The sequence below is a fragment of the Mixophyes fleayi genome, chromosome 4 (assembly GCF_038048845.1).
Source record: "Mixophyes fleayi isolate aMixFle1 chromosome 4, aMixFle1.hap1, whole genome shotgun sequence".
Taxonomy (NCBI): Eukaryota; Metazoa; Chordata; class Amphibia; order Anura; family Limnodynastidae; genus Mixophyes; species Mixophyes fleayi.
In genome coordinates, this window is record NC_134405.1 from 136,826,290 (window position 1) to 136,849,212 (window position 22,923).

The window sequence follows — 22,923 nt, forward strand, 5'->3', positions numbered from 1 at the left end:
GTGGCATGTCATTAGGATGCCACCTTTTCAAAAAGTCAGTCAACTTGTCAAATTTCTGCCCTGCAAGAGCTGAAACTTATCATCTCCCAATAGACTAAAAAGCTAAAATGATTTTTATAATCAATGTTAACTCCTTTCTTCTGAGTCCATTGTGAGTGACCGTACTTTCCCTTCCGGAAATAAGTGATTTTTGGTTCTTTTCGATAGTTGTTCTCCTCTCTTTCTACATTTGGTACTATCTAATTGTAAATTTTCCTGTAGTAGTGTTTGTTTCCAGGTTTGTTCCTCTGTTTAATATTGAAATCGTGCCCCCCTTCTACAGAAGGGAATTTAACCTCTCTATAAACCATAAAAGTCTTAGTTAAAATGACATCCAGGAGAACCTCTCTTATCTGTACTCCTTCTAGCTTTGATAACATTATAATTTTTTCTGAATTTGGACATGGGAAATTGTTTTTGCCAATCTTACTATCATCTACTGTACATATAATTAAAATGACCAAACTTTTTACTATTATCCTGAATGACGGTCCCTGTCATTAACAAAGATTACATTACATATACATTGTAACTAAATAAAAAGATGCTGGTGTGCAGCCGTCTTTATCAGGCTTCACCACACTGGTGTTTATATTATCAGCAAATGCAGTTTTGCAGGTTAGCAACTAGATTTTATCATTGCCTATAAGAGTTCTACATAAAAGGTACAATTCAAAAAACATGACTTGCAGGTTCTGCAAGGGACAGTAATCGTATAATCTGATACTCTTTCATCATCATCATTATCATCACCATTTATTTATATAGCGCCACTAATTCCGCAGCGCTGTACAGAGAACTCACTCACATCAGTCCCTGCCCCATTGGGGCTTACAGTCTAAATTCACTAGCACACACACAGACCAACCATTCATAAACATATCACAATTGTGTTCTTGGTCTTACTTGGAATTATTGTTGTCCCTTTTCATGTATCACATGTTTTTTCAAGTGATTATAAATGTTGTAGTTCCCATTATAAGAAGGTTGTATAACTATCTAGTTCTACAGTAGTAGCATGCACTTTGAGAAATCATGACTGTCCTACGTTTTTAACCTACTGAAATTATACTGTATACATTACCCATTTATAACGTAAAAAGGTCAGAATAGTATAATAAATTAATTTTACATGTTGCTTTTCTTATTTGTTGTTTTGTTCCTCTGAGCAATGATGCTTCACATGTCAGTAGTTCCAGCATATCAAATAATTGATATGTGACTCACATTCCAATTATAGGAAGATTTACAAAGACCCATTGATAATGCATATGCAGTAGGGTAAAATTTGTAAAGGGGGATGCAGCAGATTTTAAATCTTTGGCTTTCTAACTACATATGACATGGTGAGATGATTTAAGTTATTGTTCATTAAAATAATAAATCCACTTCATTCTTTTTTCTAGGATAAATATCAGAAACTCTCAATTCAGTTTTTGTATATATCAGACGAGTGCACATTTGGACTTCTTAAGCAAAAATTTATATGTGTGTGTGTATGTATATATATATATATATATATATATATATATATATATATATATATATATTAGACCCCAAAGGTCTCTTCTGTAAATGCTAGTCCCTTCGGATTTGTTACCATTGGTTAAATACACTTTCTATTACTATTTACCAGTGCCTGTATGTGCAGATTGTCCTCTTCAGTAGGTGGGGGATTGTATGCAGTCATCTGCATATATCTGGCCCCTACTGTTGCGTCATCTGCTGTAGTGTAACACTTGTTAAAGTTGTATTAAAACTTAAAATAACTGTTGAAAGGCAAGACATCCTGGTAGTAGATAGAGCAGATGCAAGTCTGTGGAATCACATTGGTACATGATGTATATGGAGGGGGACGTATCATGGACTATAATATTACTTTCAGAACTTTACATTGTGTTATGTTTTTCTTTCAGAGCAAAGGAATACGAGAAAGCTGTGGAAGCTAAACCTCCTGTGTCAGATTCTCCATATAAAGCTAAGTGAGTACAACGTCTGTTATAGCTCAGTATGAGTTACATGTTCTGCTATAATGTATGCTGACTTCAAATCTATCTGATTTATTTTTTGGGCCAAGCACAATGTTTTCTTGCATTATAATTATGTTTATTAATCTGAAGTGCTATGTACAAGTAAAAATCCTAGCCAGGTCATCATCATTATATACATATGCAAATTTCCATTAGAATGTGTTCTCATCACATTGTTTAAAATGTCACTTTCCCCATTCGAGTCCCACTCCTATTGAGCACATACTTAGCACTGCAGAATTTAATGAAGTAAAAACCTACTTACAAGCCTCCACAGAAGAAATCAGTAGTGCAGAGGATGGGGGAGTCCACATAAAGTGTCCTATCTTCCCCATCCTAACTCCTAGAGACTTGGTGCCCCACTAGAAATTATTGTATGGTGATCAGTTTGATTGCCAAACAATAACGCCCTACACTGCAGTAATCATTAAGAAGTCCAGGAATTGGGGAGGATCTCCCTCATCTTGGTTTAAATAAACTCAGCGACATTCTCATATGAAAAAGGGGAGTCTGTATATCTGTATATGCTCTCTAGCTACTCTTTCCTTTCTCTTCTTTCCATCTTTTATAAATCTGGCTAAAAACAGTAAAATGATAAAAAAATAAAAGTCCAGAGATGGGGGAGGGCTTAATGTACAGATCCTGAGGTACCCCCATTTGATGTGGTAGGTTGTTTATTTTAAAAATGGGCTACCCATATATTGCCTACACATTGTATGTATTTCACTCAAGACCACGTAAACTAGCAAAAAATCAGAAAGAAAAGCAAAATGTGTTATCATGCACATGTGTAAAATCTTTCCAAAATAGCTTTTTGCTGTTTTGGAAAGATGGATCGATGTCATTTAAAAAAAATACACACATTTGCTGATTGTTCGCTTTTTTGCATTTACAATAGAAAGAAAACAATTTTTGCTCAATTTGGATACATTTTCTTTGCCGTGACAGGATGTGTAAGTAGACTATTGGTGTTTTCTGAAAAGTCAAAGTGTTCTGAAAATAAAAACAAAATATAATTTGTGTGGATACTGCATAAACAAATTAGTGTTATTGATGTTGGAATGCAACCAGACCAAAAAGTGCCAAAATAAGCTCAGCACAGTGTGAGAAATGCCTCAACAGGAAGGGGTTAATGTGACCTTGTAACCAACAAAACTCATGTGGAAAACAAATAAACAATTTTTAAGAAAAAGAAGTGAAAAAAAATCCTACAACACCATGGTTGTATAAGTGTGCACATCCCTCAGCTTTGTGGAAACACCTTTTGCTTTTATTATAGCAGTAAGTATATTTATATACACTATATAGACAAAAGTACTCGGACACTTGACCATTACACCAACAGGGACTGTAATGACATTGTATTCAAATACATGTACTTTAGTATGGAGGTGGCCCCCCTTTTGCAGCAATAACAGCTTCCACCTTTCTTGGAAGGATTTCCACAAGATGTTAAAGTGTTTCTGTGGGAATTTGAGCCCATTCATTCTGTAGAGCATTTATGAGGTCAGACACTGATGTTGGATGATAAGGCCTGGCTCGCAATCTCCGTTCCAGTTCATCCCAAAGGTGTTCAATGGGGTTGGCGTCAGGGCTCTGTGCGGGCCAGTCAAGTTCTTCCACACCAAACTCATCAAACCATGTCTTTGTAGTACTTGCTTTGTGCATTGGGACACAGTCATGTTGGAATAGAATTGAGCCTTCCCCAAATTGTTACCACAAAGTTGGAAGCATAGCATTGTCTAAAATGACTCGGTACGCTGAAACATTACGATTACCCTTCACTGGAGATAAGGGGCCTAGCCCAAACCCTGAAAAACAGCCCCATACCATTATCTCTCCACCACCAAACTTCACAGTTAGCATAATGCAGTGAGGCAGGTAACATTCTCTCGGCATCTGTCAAATCCAGACTCGCCCATCTGACTGCCAAACAGAGAAGTGTGATTCATCACTCCACAGAACACTTTTCCACTGCTCCACAGTCTAGTGTCGGTGTGCTTTACACCACTCCATCCGACGCTTGTCATTGGTCTTGGTGATGTGAGGCCTGCATGCAGCTGCGCTGCCATGGAAGCCCATTCCATTAATCTCCTGCATAATGTGTTGGAAGGTGAATTTCAGCTTTCTGATATTTGGAGCTATATGCCTTTTATCCTGACTAGAGCCCCTGTTCCAACTGAAGAGAAGCGGCCCCAAACATAAAGCTGCCACCACCATGCTTCACATGGTGTTCATTGGATGATGTGCCTTGTTGTTTTTGAGCCAAACATATCTGTTAGAATTAAGACAAAAAGTTCATCCTTGGTTTCAACATACCATAAGATATTTTCCAACTGTATTTTTTTTTGTGCAAAATTTAAATGGGCATGGGTATTCTTTTTGTGAGAAATCCGTCTTGCCACCATACCCCATAGCCCAGATAATGAGCATAATATGGGACATTGTTGTCACAAGCAGGGAGTGACCAGTTCCTGCCAGAAATTCCTGCATCTCCTTTAATGTTACTGAGGGCCTCTTGGTATCCTTCCTGTCAAGTTGAAATGATCTTTATTTGGGGTTAATCACAATCACTTTTGTTGCTGGCAGATGTCTGCTAATTACCTTTTAACATGATTTTGAATGTGATTGGTTAATTTTGAACACAGCTACAACCCCATTATAAAAGCATGTGCACATTTGTGCAACCAGGGTATTGTAGGTTTTTACATCAAAAATTGTTTTTTACATGCATTTTGTTTGTTGCAAGACCACATTAAAACTGGAAAAGGCCTGATATGATTTATCTTAATTCCATCGTTACATCAATTGTAATAAGGGTGTTTAGAATTTTTATATCCACTCTATGTAGCATATTTATCCTTCAACCCAGTCCAACCTGGTTTTCCTGCAGAGCTGAATGTGATTTAAATAATTAAGAAATTTGCCTTCCCCTGTTGGTTGATAGCTCACTAATCAATCTGTTGCTACCAGTTGACTGACAACCCAAGTATTTAGAATATTAAATATAATACGGAGCATACCTGAACTTTGGCAAACATATTTACAGTGAAAAGTACACACCCAGGCACTGCTGCTTTTGAACATTGTGGTTTTTTTCGATGGTTTCAGGCTGCAGCGACTTACCAAAGATCTCCAGAAACAGCTGCAATCACAAGACAGTGGGCTTTCGGCCACCAATAAAGTGTCTGCATTGGACAGAGCTCTAGGAGAAGTCACCCGAATCCTAGAAAAGCAGGCAAGACCAAACTCTATCATTTAATAAAATTACTTACTTATGATATTGTATTAGGCATGCTTTGCGCAAACAGTAAATTGGGCCTCCGCTACACAAACCAATCCATCCACCAAGCACCAGCAAGCTCTCTACCTGTGTGTAGTGCACCTAGAAGGCGAGAACATGCTTTTTTTTGGTCAAGGAATTATCTTTGATGTAAGGGAGGTACAGTAGGTGACCAGAGCATGACTGACAACTCTGATGCTCATGCAAATTAAAAATCTTTTGAATTTTTTAGTATTAAGAAAATGTCAGTCAGATCCTAGTTTCCTTCAAGTTTTCCTCTGTGTTCTAAGTCAAAGATGTTGCTGTGAGATGTTGTTGGTTCCATGAACATCTTGTGCTGAGGTGCATGCAGGTCATGTGTGTAATATAGATCCAGTAATAGACTACCTTGAAAAATATGACCCACACTTGGAAAAACTTCCCCTCACTCTAATAGGGAGGACAAATTAAATTAAATGCTTTTCTAACTGAAATTGATATATATATATATATATATATATATATATATATATATATATATATACATATACATATATATATATACGCTTCAGCATAGTATATATCTCGTGTGGTAGCTTTCAGGACATTAATAAATACAAGAGGCCACTCACAGTGTTCATAGGTACACTAGTGGACCAGAACAATGCTTAATATTTTGGGTACAGTCTTTTACATTTATCATTCCTACGTCTGGTGAATTGGCAGACAAGATCTGCCGTCCACAGCTGGATGCCCACATTCAGCAACATATTATTTAGAGCAGATAAACATTATGTTTCGTTTTGGACAGTTGCACGGATATTCTAGGTCTCTGAGTGTGTGGGTAACATTGCACAGCTACATGTTATTATCACATGAAAATCCTCTCTCCAACTCCTGCATCTCGCATACAGCAACTTTTACCATTTACCATTTATTATAGAGTCATCTGGATGCTGTGAGAATTTGAAACTCTGATTAAATATTCGCCAAGGATGCTAAATTGATTGAAGGCGAATGTGTTGGTTTGCACCTTTGTAAGAGTCAACACCAGCTATACAACAATCTCACTGTTGTTGTTTTATGTAATGCTGGCTCTCACAACTGATTGGATGCAAATGGTCACTATGAGAAAACAGAGCAGATATAAATGGCATCTATATGGTATAAGCAGTCTTTGTGTCCTCTGCTACAATTTTTGTTAAGTGCAGCCATTTTCAAGCCTGTGTTCATAATATGTAAGAAGGCTTCACTGCAAGCTCTGGATCGACTTTCAAAGTGTGCAGCATTTGGATGATAAAATTCCAGCGGAGACTGTATTTTGTAGCCTTTCCCAGTCAGATCCTGACCGTAACTGTTTGTTATCAGATATCGGATATACCAGCACTGCCACGGAGAGTTATTCCCATTAAAAGCCACAATTGAGGGATTACTTGGATAGGAGTCCTTGCCTTCCCCCACATCTAATGTGCTGCCAATCAGATAGCAGAACTGCTTTCCATTCTACAGACTTTCCCATTAACTTTAAATCATGTTCTCAAAATTGAAGCCATTAGTGGGGCCCTAGCGGGATAATATAATTTCCTGCATTAATATCTTATCAGGCATACCCATATCTGGATAGATATATAAATAACAGGTGAAAACTGCAGCTTTTACATACAGTTCCCAAGAAGCCTACTAGCAAGGTTCATGATCAGATGTGACTGCATTGCTTACAGTATGTCACAGAGTAATGTAGTTTAGGTACCGAAACCACAATCAACATCATAGTGTATTAATATCCTCCTGGGATCACTGATATTTGTTTAATGACGTGAGCCAAAGTTTTGCTTTTCCATTATACAAACCCTCTTTACCAGCTAAAATGTTACATCTGTTCTATAGCTATTATTTATACAAGACAAGACTTTATACACTTTTCTTTTAGAAGTCCTGATACTGTGTTGCCTGAAGGCTTGGGAATTATTACTCTGTCGTATTTACATTTTTTTTTAGACTTTTGTGACCAAAACTCGTTGCATGTGTTTAGGGCTGCCCATAAGAATTATGTCACACACATACCCAGTAGACTAGAACTTAGATCCCTTTATTTTTCTGCAAAAATAATCACTGTCCCTCCATGTGTCACACCCCCCCCCCCTCCTAGCCTCCTAGGCTATTTGTTGGTTAATCCTGGTGTAATGTTTGTTATTTTGTGTACCCTTGTGAGTTTCTCTGTGTGTTTTCAGGGACAGGGGTTTCTTTTGGTTGAATTTTGATATATAGATATTTATAGATATATATATATATTAAAAATATTATACAGACAAAACAGGCTAGCAATATATATATACTTAAACCTAATTACAGTAATGCGACCTCAGTAATTCATTAACCAGTTCTCCCTAGTGTATTAAAATCGAATATGTATCTACTTTATTTAAGACATGCTACAATTATAAAGCATGGAGATTAGAGTCAAGTTTATTTTTTTATTATTTTGTTTAGATTTCTTTTTGTACTTTTTCATTTATTTTAACCATGGGAGCTTGGTTCGGCTTTCCCCTATTGCTGCCATTGGTAAATTCAGTGCAACCTGTGTGTAACATCAGCTGACATGCCATTTACTGTTAGATCCAGTCTGTATTGCACAACCACCTGACCACACATTGCGAATGCAACATTTATTCTGCTTTAGAATATGGCTTTTTGTCATAAAATGCAGCATAGGGATATCAAAGGGTGTCTCATAGAGGGTATACACCAATCAATATAACTCTTTAGTGAAAAATACAGTTTTTAAAAGGAACATATTGTAGATTACTTTTCTTTATCAGCAAAAAATATGGGTTATATCCCATTACAGTTTTTGTTGTAGTTTCATTTTCATAATAATGTGCCTATTGGGCGGCATGCTTATTTTTTGTTTGCAACATCACCCGCTAAGTGCAAATATGCAGAGATGTAAGATTGCATTATATATCATGGCTATATGTTTTACACACCTCTATAGATAATAAATAAACCAACAAACATAACAATACCATATTACACATGCACACTGAACCCACAATTATTTATCCTCTATTGCTCAAAGTCATCGTAGAAAGGTTCTACCATTAAATCCCTGCTTTATAAATGTACCACAGTCTACTCAATACATAGCTGTGCGAGTTGTTCTGCATACTTGTGAAGTATTCCTACACACTCCCTGGAGGGTCATCCATTCTTAGTGCGAGATCGATAACCTTCCAGCAGATGGGTTTAGCAGTGTATAGCCATGCCTGAATAAGATTATACTTAAATGTGGGCAGTAATTCTCTTGTATGGTGGGCGGGAGGAAGCACCCTGATGGTGTGAGCCATTGACTAGAGGCAGTACAGTTGACACTGTTAATTGAATTTCCCCGGGGAGTTATTGTGTAGGAAGAGGATGGAGTATGCTGCTCTGTACTTGAGCTGAATGCATTGTATACTGTTGCTAATCGCAGAGATCGGATACAGAATGCTCTCCTGGGAGGGTGAGAGTGCAGGACAATAGCTCTTCACTTACTAAATGGACTGCTTTATGAGCTGCATCATAATGAAGATACACAGGAGACTCTCCCCAACCCTTTCCAATCAGCATGTTAAAACTTCCATGTACTCTGTATGCTTTGCCCTCTTTAATGATATAGTACAGCCACAGAAATTAAGCAAAGATGGAAATACATTTTATTAGTATATTATTTGCACACATGTGAACATGGTTTTCAAAATGTTTCTTTACACAACATGAGTGTTTGTATTGTCTGCTTCCAAATCATTGTAGATAAACAATAATGAAATCCTGACTGCCTATAGTGCTGTTGGTGCAGAGTTTTTACCAGTAACTGAAAGTTTTAAAATCACTGCAGCTTAAAGGATCGTACACCTGGGTGTTGAAAAACAACACATGTTCAAGACAAAGTCTACTTGTAGTCACTTTTAACAGTGTTAGAATTATGTTTCTAAATCCAGAATAGTGTGCCATGTACTTATTAATTGTTCCCATAGACCTTCATTGTAAATGACCTAGCCTTAACACTTGTGAATGTTGCAGACAACATTGAAACTGACGCAAAGTGAGCACTTGTCAGAAAGTGTGTATGTGTACAGGTCTATTTGCTTACTTTAGTTTTTCAACAACCAGCGTCACAACTACTTTACCATTCTTTTAAAATACATCATATTAGCAACAATTTATACAAGCTCAAATAAACAGGGGTACTGCAACAGACAATTATACTGCAGTGTTCAAATATTTTATTTTATGCACACTTTGTTTATATTTGAAAGCTATGAGCGGAGTTACATAAGTTACATCACAAATTCTGGGTGACATTTACAATTTTGTCAGATTTGTATACTTAAATTCAAATTGGGAATTTTGCAGAGTATATTAAAGTATATATCTTGATGGTAGATTTTAAGAAAGTTTGTGATTTGTTTTTGTGAATTAGGCAATAAAATGCACTAGCTGTCTTTATAAGTTGGCTATATACAGTGCAGGCAGTTTATCCAGGTTTGGTAGAGAAGATAGATTGGATAACAGTTTAGCTTGAGAAAGAAGATTAAAAGAGTTTTTGATAATCGGATCTGATCTGAGTAGTTGATATTAGGGTAAAGTCAGTCGGGCACTATCTAGCATTAAAGCTGAACAGGCAATCTTTCTAAGCCAAAGTACAGCCACTTGAACACCATGTATACCAAAATGTGTGTATTACTAGGCAAAATAATACACCTGCAAGAGCTAATATCTTTATTTAACATAAAATAGGAGATGCGGATACAACAAAAATTCATAAAAATATTGGCATAGTTTGTGATCATTTCCTAGATAACAGAATTGCAATGTACAAGCTGTATGGTTTCTTAAAAAAGGGCAGCACAAGTGATAGCATTGAAAGCATAACTGAAATGCTTTGCTTTATACTTGAGCTTTTTGTTTTATCAGTACTTTTTTTAGTGTCTGTTCTATGGAGGTGGCTATGGGAAGATTATTATTAAACTTTTAAAAGCTAGAAAGGCTAACAATGCATTTTACCATTATTTTTCATGAACATTGTGATTTTTTTTTATTTGTTTTGTCTAATCCTGTAAAGGCTAACTCCACATTTCACAAAATACACATAATTAAAAATTGTTTACCCTTTGATGCATTTATGCTCTGAGCATAGGTGTAAAAATTTTGTTGCACAAAAGCATACTTACCTATTATGTGTATGTTGTGTCCCTCATATCTCAAGATGCACCCAACTAAAAACAAACAAACAAACAGTAGTATTTGCTACAAGTGCACGTCAGGCCCACAGTATAATAATGTAATGATGTGTCATATACACAAAAGAAAATAGTATTTTGACCATTGTAATGAAGAGAGAAAGTCGCATTTTCATATACAATTTAAGTACTATCAGTAGTGGCAAGATAGTGCTGATGATGGTCGTCATCCTGTGTCTGCACCAGCCCTCCAGTACCTGCAAGAGAGAGCCCTTCAAAGAGACGTATCTGGGGATGTTTCCGCATCTATCGTGTGTCGCTTCTCCAAGGGGTATGCTACTGTGTATCCTTACTGTATTCAACTTACGATAGCCCACCCCCATACCATCTCTCCAGGTGTAAGGGATGCATGTCTACAATATACACAAATCTAGATACAGACGCATTCTGTGCAAATGCATATATACATGCCACAAATGTTGACACATGCCCAACTCATACCCAGCATTCCTTGCCAACAATTAACTGACTATCTGCTGTCAAAGCATGCTGGGGCTTGTAGTTTCACAGCACATGGAGAGCCACAGGTTGGCTAGGCCTGGTGTAGGCTTTCCCAGTGCGTTTATAACAATGGTACATGCATTGACTAGACTAAGATGCGTTATGAAAATGCAACACAACACTAGTAAAAAGGCAAGTGGACATGGTGATATAAGGAACAATGATTTATATTGTCAGACCTCTTTACATGTCTTCTACTAGCACTCATGCAATCAACAGCAGTAGGTACAAGGTCTTCATTTGCCTAGTTAACTAAGGCTTTTCTATTTGAAATTTGTGGCTTGCATCTCTGCACATGGCATATAAAATGTGCCTACTTGTTATCAAGTAACTCGGCACATTATCCAGCAAATTCTGTGTACTCCTACTTAGCTTAGGCATCTCAGGCATACAAAACCTCCACCTTTGTTCTACAGTGTAAGGCTAGCATAATGATGTTACAAGCACACTAATGCCACTTTTGTGCTGTGCATATCGTGTCCTAAGTAAATGTACACAGGCAAGGCTAAAAGAACAACAGTGATTTAAAAAAATATATAATTGGTGTAATATTTAATGCAGTAAAACAATGTAAATGAATGCTTTATTTTCCAATCAGTGTTGTCGATATATATATTATCTCATTTAAGTGCATTTGTTCTTTAAGTCTTGTGTTAAGCTTGAGACAGGTTGATATTTAGGAATTGGGGCTAAGGTTAGAGAGTTGTAAGGTTTAGGGTTGTATTTACTAAACTGCGGGTTTAAAAAAGTGGAGATGTTGCATATAGCAACCAATCAGATTCCAGCTGTCATTTTGTAGAATGTACTAAATAAATGATAACTAGAATCTGATTGGTTGCTATAGGTAACATCTCCACTTTTCTCAAACCCGCAGTTTAGTAAATTTACCCCATTGGGATCATATCTATTAAGTTTAATATACTTTATTATTTTTCTTTTATTTGACCCATGGATACTCTGAAAAGACAACAATTCATTTAAAAATAGGCAGCTGTCATTTTTTAAACAAAGAGTCTCTTTATCTTTCAAGTTCCTTTAAGCCTGTCTTTTCCAGGCTCATTTCCAATAAGTCTTAATTTTGGTAGGCCCTTCGGAATTGTGGGCCCAGGATAAATGTCCCTTTACTAAAATACTGTTAATAAACTGAAAAGAATCACGTGAAATACTTAGAAGTGCTAACTTGGATTTCAAACCTCTTTCAAAACATTTGCAGAAAGTACAAACCAGTAGCTCTCTTGTTTCACTGCGTAAGGATGAGACCGGGCAGTCTATGCCTTTTTACTTCTTTACTATAATCCAAAATGATAGCTAGGATTTAAGTTTTCAGTTAATGATTACCGTTTAACTTTGTCTCTCTGACTAAATTTTTGCAGAGCTGTAAAAATCTGAATAGTTCAATGATAATTAACATAGTGTTGAAGGACTGGAGCCTTCAAGAAATTTCAGACATATAGGATGGTAGGCACCTCATTGAACCTCTTGCTCACCAATTTAGTCAGGTGATGTCTTCAATCACACACTTCCCAGTCCTAGTGTTTTGAATGTCCCTGGCTGCTCATTCTTCCAAACATTGAATCTTGAGTCTTTCAGGATTCTGTATACTGCTGGGAATAAAGACCAGTGGGGAGTGTTCCCGTGAAATAACCCCCATCTGATCTCTGAAGAGGGCTGTCCCTCAGGTCACTAACCTTTTTTAATATAATTTATATGTGGCTATTTATGGTTAAAAAGCAATGTCTTCCAGGAATTGCTTGGCATGACCACTGTACCACTGTACTTGAAAGTTCAGATAAGTCCTGCCATGAAAAAAGTAAAGACTCGTAGGAAGTTCAGGAAACCTGTCTCCCTATCTTACCTACCACCCACTCCAAATGCAGATTAATCACCACCAGATGAACAACTAAGCACAATCCACTGTTAGATGATACCTGGACAGCTGCTGGGAGATGTGTGTCTGGCTTCTGATAGAAGCTTTGACCAGCAGTACCTCATGTGCCAGGATTCTAGATCTCATCTTCATGTAGTACTAGCCTTTGCAGTTGCAAGTACTATACAGTATTATACTTTTTCAGAACTGCACAGAATTTCTACTAAAGCAGACGTGTTCAATTACTCCCACTCACAGTCAGTATAGTTCATGATGCTGTGCTGAACTTATGTCTACAAATGTTCTGTTTCTCATAGATGTAATCATGTAGTAGAAGGACTTAGATGTATTTGTGTGCAGTAAAACTATTGCCCACAGTAATCCTTCTCATTTACAGGACAAGGCTATGAAAAGTGAATTTACAACGCACTTTTGATAACCCTGCTTGTGCTATGTTGTCCTGTGTATGCATGTACCAATTACTAATAATCCATTTCCTGTTGTACTAAATGCTAGTTTTCTAACTTATATCATCATCATTATCACCATTTATTTCTATAACTTACTCACATCAGTCAGTAAGGGCAATTTAATAGCAGTTAATTAACCTACTAGTATGTTTTTGGAGCACCCGGAGGAAACCCACGCGAACACGGGGAGAACATACAAACTCCTCACAGATAAGGCCATGGTCGGGAATTTAACTCATGACCCCAGTGCTGTAAGGCAGAAGTGCTAACCACTTAGCCACCGTGCTCAACCTTTATGATAATATGTGGGTCAAGTTTCTGTATCTAAAATATTTGAAATGTAACTGCATAACTTATATGTATGTTTAATTAATTTTTTAATTTAAAATTAATTTCCTTCTTTGTGTTACCCTTCTTTCTATGCATTTCTGGTAGGTTGTTGCATGTCTGTCTGTTTCTAGTAAATATTAATAAATGATGTTAAGTGCTTCAGACATTTGACTTTGTAAGTGTGAGCTATAGTAATCTGCTTTGTGTTAAAATATTGATGTGTGTCCGCACATATACAGGGAATTGATTAGAGCTGTATAGAAATGATTCAGACTTGTTGCTCATATTTAGAAACTTCTCTTGTTGCTGATACAAGTCAGACTGTGCTTCAGCAGGAAACCACCATGGGATCAAAATTACCCTTACATTAACATGGACTCATTTTACTATATGGCCTTTTGGGCCCATCTGTACTTTTACAGATCATCGTTTATAGCAGGGGGTCAACCTTTTAATTTATCCCTGGATGTGGGGGTTTGATAAAGTTCAGATTGGACTGTTATATAGCACAGCAGAAGGGGACAGGATCGCTATTACTGCTTTTCTGCTCATAAAAGGGTAAATATGTTGTAAAAAGTCACAACGTATCAAAAAGTTGGCAATGGTATCCGGTGAGCATCTAATTAAATGGAAACTGCCGCATGGACTGTAATGAAGTAAAGGTTCCTATGCTGTCTTATTACAGAGTCACGAGGTGACAGGCTTGTTACTTCACCGTGATCCTATTAAGGAAAAACGAGACAATTTGATTTAAACATTAACACATTGCTGATAAAACATATTGGGGTGAAATTTCCTGTAATCAAAATGACCTCTCTAAGAAATATCACAGACGCAAACATGAGCTGTGATTAGCTGGAGCAGGGTTATTCCCAGAACCATAACCTTGTCTCATATTATCTTACATTACAGAGAGATGTAGCACAAGAATCACATATAGGTTCCTGGGGGGGTGGACATGCACACGTACACACATATTATATCACACACAAAGAAACTTACGTTCTAACAATTCTTTTTCCGTTAAATGCCTGGCGAGTCAGACATTTGTAAACAGCACACTCACAGGGTTTCAGTAATGTCTTGACATTACTCAAATGTCAAGACAGAGGAGGTATGAGGAGATATAGGAAGAGAGAGTTTTTTGCAGTGTGTTGAGCCACATTTTGGTGCATTAAAATGCCTTGATGATTGATAATAAGAGATACCATAGTTCTACTAATATTTGACTTGCTTTTTAAAAGCACTAGGATGCCTATCACAAACATCTTTTACATATTTCATATGTCACAGAACACATCAGTAAGTATTAAATTTGTCAATACAAGCATCTGTATGTTGTGCTTTGGAGAATATGGGACATTACAAATAAAAAGTTATGAAATGTGGGATGTTGGTGAACTAGAAGTAGGTATAAGATGAGGCAGTATACAGAAATATGAGTTATGATGGGTTTATATGTAAATGTAGGAGGCATTATAAGGATGGGTTTTATATATGTCTCGAGGTAGATACCGACCTGACCATTCTGCTCCACCTCTGACCTCCGCCTCAAGTCACCTCTCATTACCTCCTCTTATGCTCGCCTCCTAGACCTGCCCTGCTGCCCCATTCTTTGGAACTCCCTACACCTCCTCACTCGACTCTCCCCCAACCTTCAGTCCTTCAAACGTTCACTCAAAACTCACCTTTTCAAGCTCGTCATTAGATATACCACATAATCGTCACACTCGCCTATCCTACCTCTTCCTAACCATCTTATCCATCAATTCCTCTTCCTCGCCTGACCTTTCCATCTTCTCACAGTTGGTCCTACTGTCTCTCGCCACCTCTCTCTCTAGAATGTAAGCTGTCACAAACAGGGTCCTCTCTACCTATTGTCCCATGTCTGTCCACTGTCTGACTCCCTTGTACGTCCTGTCATGTCTTTTGCTGCACTCTGTGTGAGTCCCCATAGCATTACTCACACTCATCTGTGCTACTTATGTGTATTACCCCATCTATTTGTTACTTGCTTCTGTATCCAGTGATTCAGGGTCTGTGGCGCCTTTTACATAATAATAATAATAATAATAATATAGAAAGATAAACTATTTGGGTATTAAAAAGAAATTGTAGAAGAAAATAGAAGGAGTTAATGAGGTATTTTACAGAAATAGGAGTTTTATGGTTGGGAATTTTACAACTCTCTGATAAGATATAAATGAGAAATTATGTAGAATTAGGTGGGTTTATAAGGTGAGCAAGAGCGTTTCCATCATAAGGCTAGATGAGTATATTAAGACATTAAGGAAGATAACAGCGGGACATGATTTATATACAGTATTATTTGCAAAAAACAGTGTTATTTGTTTTGGGGTTGCATGTAAATGTTAGATAGGTCAGTGAGTATAATGATTACCTCCTCTCCTCTTCTGTCAGTGTAGGTACATACATATGAAGGCATCAGTCTAGGTACATATGAGGGCAGATAGGAGGGAGATCTGTTTTTCCTCCCCAGTATCTGATTGTCTTCCCTCACATAGCTAACCCACTGCCTGGTAAGTAAGTCAGAGAGATGATTATAGGCTTGGTCACATGGATAGACTTTTTATTTAGTTTTGGTGGGCCAGGTACAGACCTGAAGGTGGGTTAACCTTATTATATAAAAGTGATGCAACACTATTAATAAGGGTCATGGCTGCACATTGGGATCATCCAGACACTGTGGAAGAATTACTTTCACCAAGGAAGACCTATTAGTACTTAGGAATAGTAAGTGAGCAGAATGATTTGCCTGCAGTAACATATAGAGTTTTGCTTTTATGCTGTCTTTTGCTAATCAAAATCCTAGCAACAGATTAATACAGAATTGGCTGATAATGTTTAGTAACTCAGTGACCAAGATGATCAAATATTAGGGAGTCTTCCACTTCTAGCTGATCGAGTTGTGTGGAGATCAATATCAGGGACCATTGCACTGGATGCAAAGAGTAGACTAGAGACTTGTATAGAAAAATATAAAAGGTATACAAGTAGGAAGTCTTACATGGTTTATAAGGAGAATTTCAGTTTTGATAAGACATCATCTGAACATGTTGGATGTACTTTGAAGGGGTTTTTCGACCAGATAATATATCTTGTTTTCAGATAGTAATAAAAATATTATACTCCACTTCAGTATTATATCAACCTGACAATCTACACACAGCATGTAAGGCATCCAAGAATGTAGAGATTCGGGGTAGATTTGTTCTGTCCTGTTTACCTAGGTTGCTGGATGGCCAGAAATTCTTGTCTTATCCCATCCAATAGCAGAGTGCTCCTGTTCTATTACAAAGGAAGGGTTAAATTCTCCAGTCCCTGTCTGTTCTTAAAAAGTCAAGTACAAAGCTGTCTTGACCCCTCACCCAGGGAAAACCTCCTCCACATTAACAGCTGTTGTTCCTTTCATTAGCCGAGGTAATTGTAACTTGTATTCTAAATTGGTAGGATACCTGTGCAGTGTAATTCAGGTCGTCTCTCTGTTATCCCCCTTCTGGCAGTGTTACTGGAAGGCAGACGCTAATCTTATTAGTCTGCTGTCACTCACAGTGCCAGCCTTGGAAGAGAAGCATCATTTAGCAGTTTAAACAGGTCTTTGGGGATGCCACACACAGAGGAGATTCCAGGACATCGTTGATCACAGTGCTGTATATCCTAAATGCTCATGCTGGGTCAGGCTTTGCATAAAAGCACACTTATCTTTTAAAGTGACTCATTTCATTGTCTGTGTATGTGTGTTTCAGCAGAGTTATAAACATTGTATTATGTATGTTAAGTACACATGGGTGTATTGTCTTTTGCAAGGCTGCAAATAGGTCAAAGTAGCACAGCTAATCAGGATGCAACACGCAATCCTTGATTAAGTACTTACAGAAATATCCATACATGGCACTAAGAATCAAATCACACATTTGTGTGACATGGATACTAGTAAGAAGCACCAATGTGGCAACCAAGGATGACCATGGTTCAAACACTTGTTTTGCAAGAAAAACTCTGACTTTGGATTCCTTGTGCCCTGTTTGGACAGGCTTTTTTGTGTACACTTTGATTGTCAAAAAAATTAGCTGTTTTCACCAACCAATAGAAGTTACTGCCTCACATCCATATACCCGACATCCCGACAATACACATATCCCTCCAGCTTGCTGCCTAGGTGTTATCCTTGACTCAGAACTGCCCTTTTTCCCGATATCCAATTAGCTTCCAAAATCCTATTTCCATACATCTAGGATACATCTCCAGATTACACCCACATCTCACACAAAACACTGCATTAATTTAAATAACCAGACTATCACCCCTAAAATCCATGTTGAATGCAGCAGCTAGACTAATATTGCTTACCAAATCTTCTTCTGCTGCTCTCCTCCCCCTTTCTCTACATTGTTTACCTCTACCCACTCCAATATAAATATTTCTGCTAGCATACAAAGCCATTAACAAAACTGCACCAACATAGATCTTATAATATCCAAACTTGATCATTCAGCTCTGACAAATATCTGGCCTCCCTTGTCTCATTACTTGTTTCCTTTTCCTGGTTACAGTACAGGGGCAAACGCAGGATATGAGGAGGGGGGTTTCCACAGCACACCACCAGTGGGCGTGACCAGCAAGCATGGGGGCGTGGCTATAATTATAGACAGTGCTAGGTAGCTCGCCAACTCTTCCAATTCCCCTTTAAATACACGAGCAATGCTGCGTGCACTACTGTTAGGTGCATGCAAATCTCCCTTCATGAGTAGAGCAGTGTGAAGTGGGACATACCTCCCAACTGTCCCTGTAGTCGGGACAAAGTCCTGACTGAGTGGGTCAGTCCCCAAACTCAGGACTGCCCCACCAGAATCAGGACAGTTGTCAGAATGTCCTGCTTTCTCCTACCTGTTCTTCCCGCTTTCAATACTTGTTGCTGCCGCTTGGGTCCTAATCTCAGTTGTGCTTGTCTGGATCCTGGAATGTTGGTCCCTGTTTGGAAATAGAATAGGTACATGAGATATAGAAATATCAGCAATGAGTGAACACACTAGGCCTCCCTGCCTCTATGCAGTCTGACATTAGATCAAAACAATTCATGTTTTATTATTAGTGCCCCTTTCCTGTAACCAGCCCGACTGCAAAATAATTTTATTCACCTTTAATAAAAAGACCCATTTCCACCAAACAACCACAACATTAAATTAATAGTAATCACATTAACTAAATAAACCTATTTCCTACCATACATTAAATAACTTGCATTCACTTTTAAGAAATAGCAATCCTTTTTCCAAAACTCTGCCACACATTTAATTAATAGCACCCAAACCACCCCAACATTAAATTAATCATCCTACCCTACATTGATATGTCTGCACCAACCCCACTATTAAATTAAATTGCCTCACCATCACCCCACAAACAAAATAACACCCATTAATTAGCCACTACCTACCTCACACATTACATTGCCACAAGCCCCTTGTGCCATCACACACACTACATTTCCACAAGCCCCCTGTGCCCTCACACACATTATACTTCCACAAGCCCCCTGCTGCCCTCACACACATTATACTACCACAAGCCCCCTGCTGCCCTCACACACATTATACTGCCACAAGCCCCCTGCTGCCCTCACACACATAATACTACCACAAGCCCCCTGCTGCCCTCACACACATTATACTACCACAAGCCCCCTGCTGCCCTCACACACATTATACTGCCACACCCACACTCTTACCTTTAGGTGCTCTCTGCTGCATCACTCTGCGCTGCTCAGACAGGAAGTGAAATTCCTGTCTGAAGCCAATCAGCAACAGGCAGCCTCACGATTGGCTGCCTGTTGCTGCCACTTACTACCAATGATGTTTATATTAACTTTCTCCCCCGGCTTATTTCATTTTATTATTTTATGTATTTTGTCATTGTGAGCTACAAAGGTGCCAAAGTTGTGTGAGCCCCACTTTATTTGCTGCAAAGTTGTGTGAGCCCCACTTTATTTGCTGCAAAGTTGTGTGAGCCCCACTTTATTTGCTGTAGTAATGATATAGTAATAATGAAAAAGTGGTTTTTTTCTACTTACATAATATTAAAAAGCAAGCAAAAAATATAAAATGAGTCACAGCATTTTCTGAACTATGTGGTATTGGTTAAAGTAGAGATCTTGCAAGGAAATTGATTTGACTTTGAAACTAGTGCTAAAATTAAAATTGGGTTGGATGAGTATAAAAAGTCTATAAAAAAAAAAGAAAATACAAGCCAACAAACAGCACACCACTGTGAAAACCTATTTAAACCAATTACCTATATTTTTGCCAAAAAATAGGCACATGTCACTAAACAGCATTTGTGTTGTGTTTGCACTTTTTTTTATTTATAAATGAGCCCTTTTATATTTTTTAGAACTGTTACAGCACTTAATATAGTATTAATAACCTCAACTTTTCTTTTGCAGGATTGTCCCTTAATATAATGACATGTGTCAATATATGTATGTATATTGCACTACCTATACATACTCTAGGAACCAAGTAGGTGATAAAAAGTTTACTACTGGCTCCATTCTTCCTAATATGTTTATGTTCAGCAGGAACAAATATTTTTCTTGCTTAAAATCAATTTGACTTTGTTGGCTCTTGAATTCTACATTTTGGTCACTTCTGTTTGAAAAGTGAATATACAGATGTGGATGGTAAACCACTGACCCATTATCAGAGAGCTCAGAAAATCAGGGAATCATAAAAGTAAATTGCTGCTCGGTGTTAATGTCATATAATCAGATATGATCACCACATGCCTCCTGCTACTGTCACTGTTAGTAATGCTCCTATATAAATGAATGAGAAGGGGAGTACGGGGTAGGGTAGGGAATGATTGGCCATTTTTATATGTATTCTATATTTTAGGCAAGGTGTTACCAAAGCATCTCCATTAGGACACGTTTTAGTCTGTTTGAAGTGCAATTTCAAGAAACTATTGGCTGTAAACTAAAGTGAGAGAACAATTTACTTGAAGCATTAGTCAGAACCAGCTCTACCTCAAACATTTGCATAGAACCCCTTACTTTCTATAGGTAAATGAAATACTTTGTTACTACACCACGAAGCAGCATAGTACTGTGTGCATGATGCTAAACTTTATTTTTATTTGGATTCAGAGAGCCAATATGCTTTATTAATATTGTATAATGGTTTACATGTTAAATCCTTTCCCTTTCATCTCCTCACACATTGTCAGATAAGCCAGTACTTACAGCATTGGGCTTTGATGAAGTTCAGTTATAAAACAACATTCTCTTGGGGCTACTAAAGATGGCTGCCATTTGGATATTTTAAAACCACGTAAAGTTAAGAGCTCTAAATGGATTTAAAAAACTGTGTTGGGCACAGCAGATAAATAACACACATTGTATGTCAAGTAGTAGACAGAGTTAGACTTTTAACACGTTACTTGCTGTGGAAAAAGCACTGTTGGAAAGAATTAATGTTTGATTACCAATTTTTTCATCCTACCAGCTCAACTTCATGCTACAGCTGTCAAGCTTTGCAAATTTACACAGAATTAAACCGTTTTCTGTGTTTGTTGCCTGCATTAGACTGCCGAGAGACCAGCCCTTTGGCAATAAAAAAAGATTGCATCTATATGTACCATTCCATAAATCCAGGAGCTTTGTCTATTGTCTGTTCATAGAGCAAAGAAAAGAATCAAGTTGAGGCCTTTAATTGTTTCTAAGAAATTCCTTTTCTCCTGTAGTCAGTAGCCTGGCTCAGCACAGAATATGCTTAGTCTGGTCATCTTCACTACATCTAATACTGAAGAACAGTACAATGGTGTTGTTGCTGGTGTCTCCTCAGGTCAGAGACATACTCCTTTCCACTGCTATCCAGGCTATAATCAGAGCATCCAGAAACACCACGTATGATATTCATATTTAGGGCTGTGTCGTACCCCACTGTCCCTACCTTCCTTTCTGCAGGAGAAGGCTGTGATAGTCTCTGTCTCTGATTTCCATTAATGTAATCAAGAGGGGAAGGTGGATCCACTTTTTTTGCAGCGCACCAAGGACCCTGCAGTTTCTGTGACACAGCAGAGGACTTCACGTAAACTAACATGTACTAAGGGACAGTGGTGGAGTACACACAAGGGAGGGCTGGCAAATTTTATCCCAGGGGTCAAGACTCGGCTCAGCAGCCTATTAGGAACATTTTAAAGGAAAAAAATGCAGGTGGCCCAGTGACCCATCCCAAGGTAGCCCACTAAACCGGCCCAAGGGGAAAATGCCCCTCCCTGCCCCCCAGTCCAGCCTGCCCTTTCCCCACACACTTTCTCCTCCACAGCATAAACACACAAACTTTTTGTCTGAGAAAAGTGACTCGTTGGGACATGGCATATTTTGATGCTGGGAGTATTAGGAAGGTGTCCTGCATTGACTAGCATAGTCCATTGTGTGGGGACCTCATTTTGTGTTCCCACTATGGCTGAGCTCCAGCATGCATGCATCTTGGTAATTGTAGTTGCACAACAGTTGGAGAGTCACAGGTTGCCTACCTCTATTGTACAGGGACCAAGTGGGACACACAGTTACCTACACAGCAAGTGCAGGATCATTAAACCTTCTTATTCAAACCAATAATAATTAAAAGGAAAAAGCGTGTCTCCATCCCAATGCGGAATTAAACAAGTCACCTTTATTAGCCACTAGTCACATGCTGTACGTCATTATTTATATTCTCCCCAAATCACAAAATACACACCCCTTAGCCTTATCTACACAATTATTCATTTTAGACTTTTGGGGGCATATTCAATTGTTAGTGAGTTTAGAAGTTCGAGCGCGTTAAGTCATTTTTTTTGTTTTTTTCCTTATTTTGGAGCACGGAAACTTCTTGCGCGATTGAAATCTTTTTTTTTTTTTTTACCGAAACGGTCTTCTCGCGCTCCAAACGTTTGTCAATGTTAAAGTATAGGCTGGATGCGAACCCTCAGCGGAAAAAGCTATTCAATTGTTTTTTAACGCTGTGGGTGAAACAGGCAAATCTGCTGTTTCATCTCGCACCTCCTTGGTCTGCTCAAAGAAAAAAAAAAAATTTAAAAGTTAAGAAAAATAGAAATTAAACTGAAAAAATAGGTGTAA

The 22,923-nt window shown here is 38.0% G+C and overlaps 1 protein-coding gene across 3 annotated transcripts in view; it reads left to right on the forward strand.

Moving 5' to 3' along the window:
* Window positions 1-22,923, forward strand: part of SCAPER (S-phase cyclin A associated protein in the ER) — a 204,954-nt gene that overhangs the window by 101,436 nt on the left and 80,595 nt on the right. For all 3 annotated transcript variants that reach the window (XM_075208424.1, XM_075208425.1, XM_075208426.1), the window contains exons 21-22: window positions 1,956-2,021; window positions 5,181-5,307. In XM_075208424.1, coding sequence (XP_075064525.1) covers window positions 1,956-2,021; window positions 5,181-5,307 — 193 coding nt within the window. The remainder of the gene's footprint in view (window positions 1-1,955; window positions 2,022-5,180; window positions 5,308-22,923) is intronic.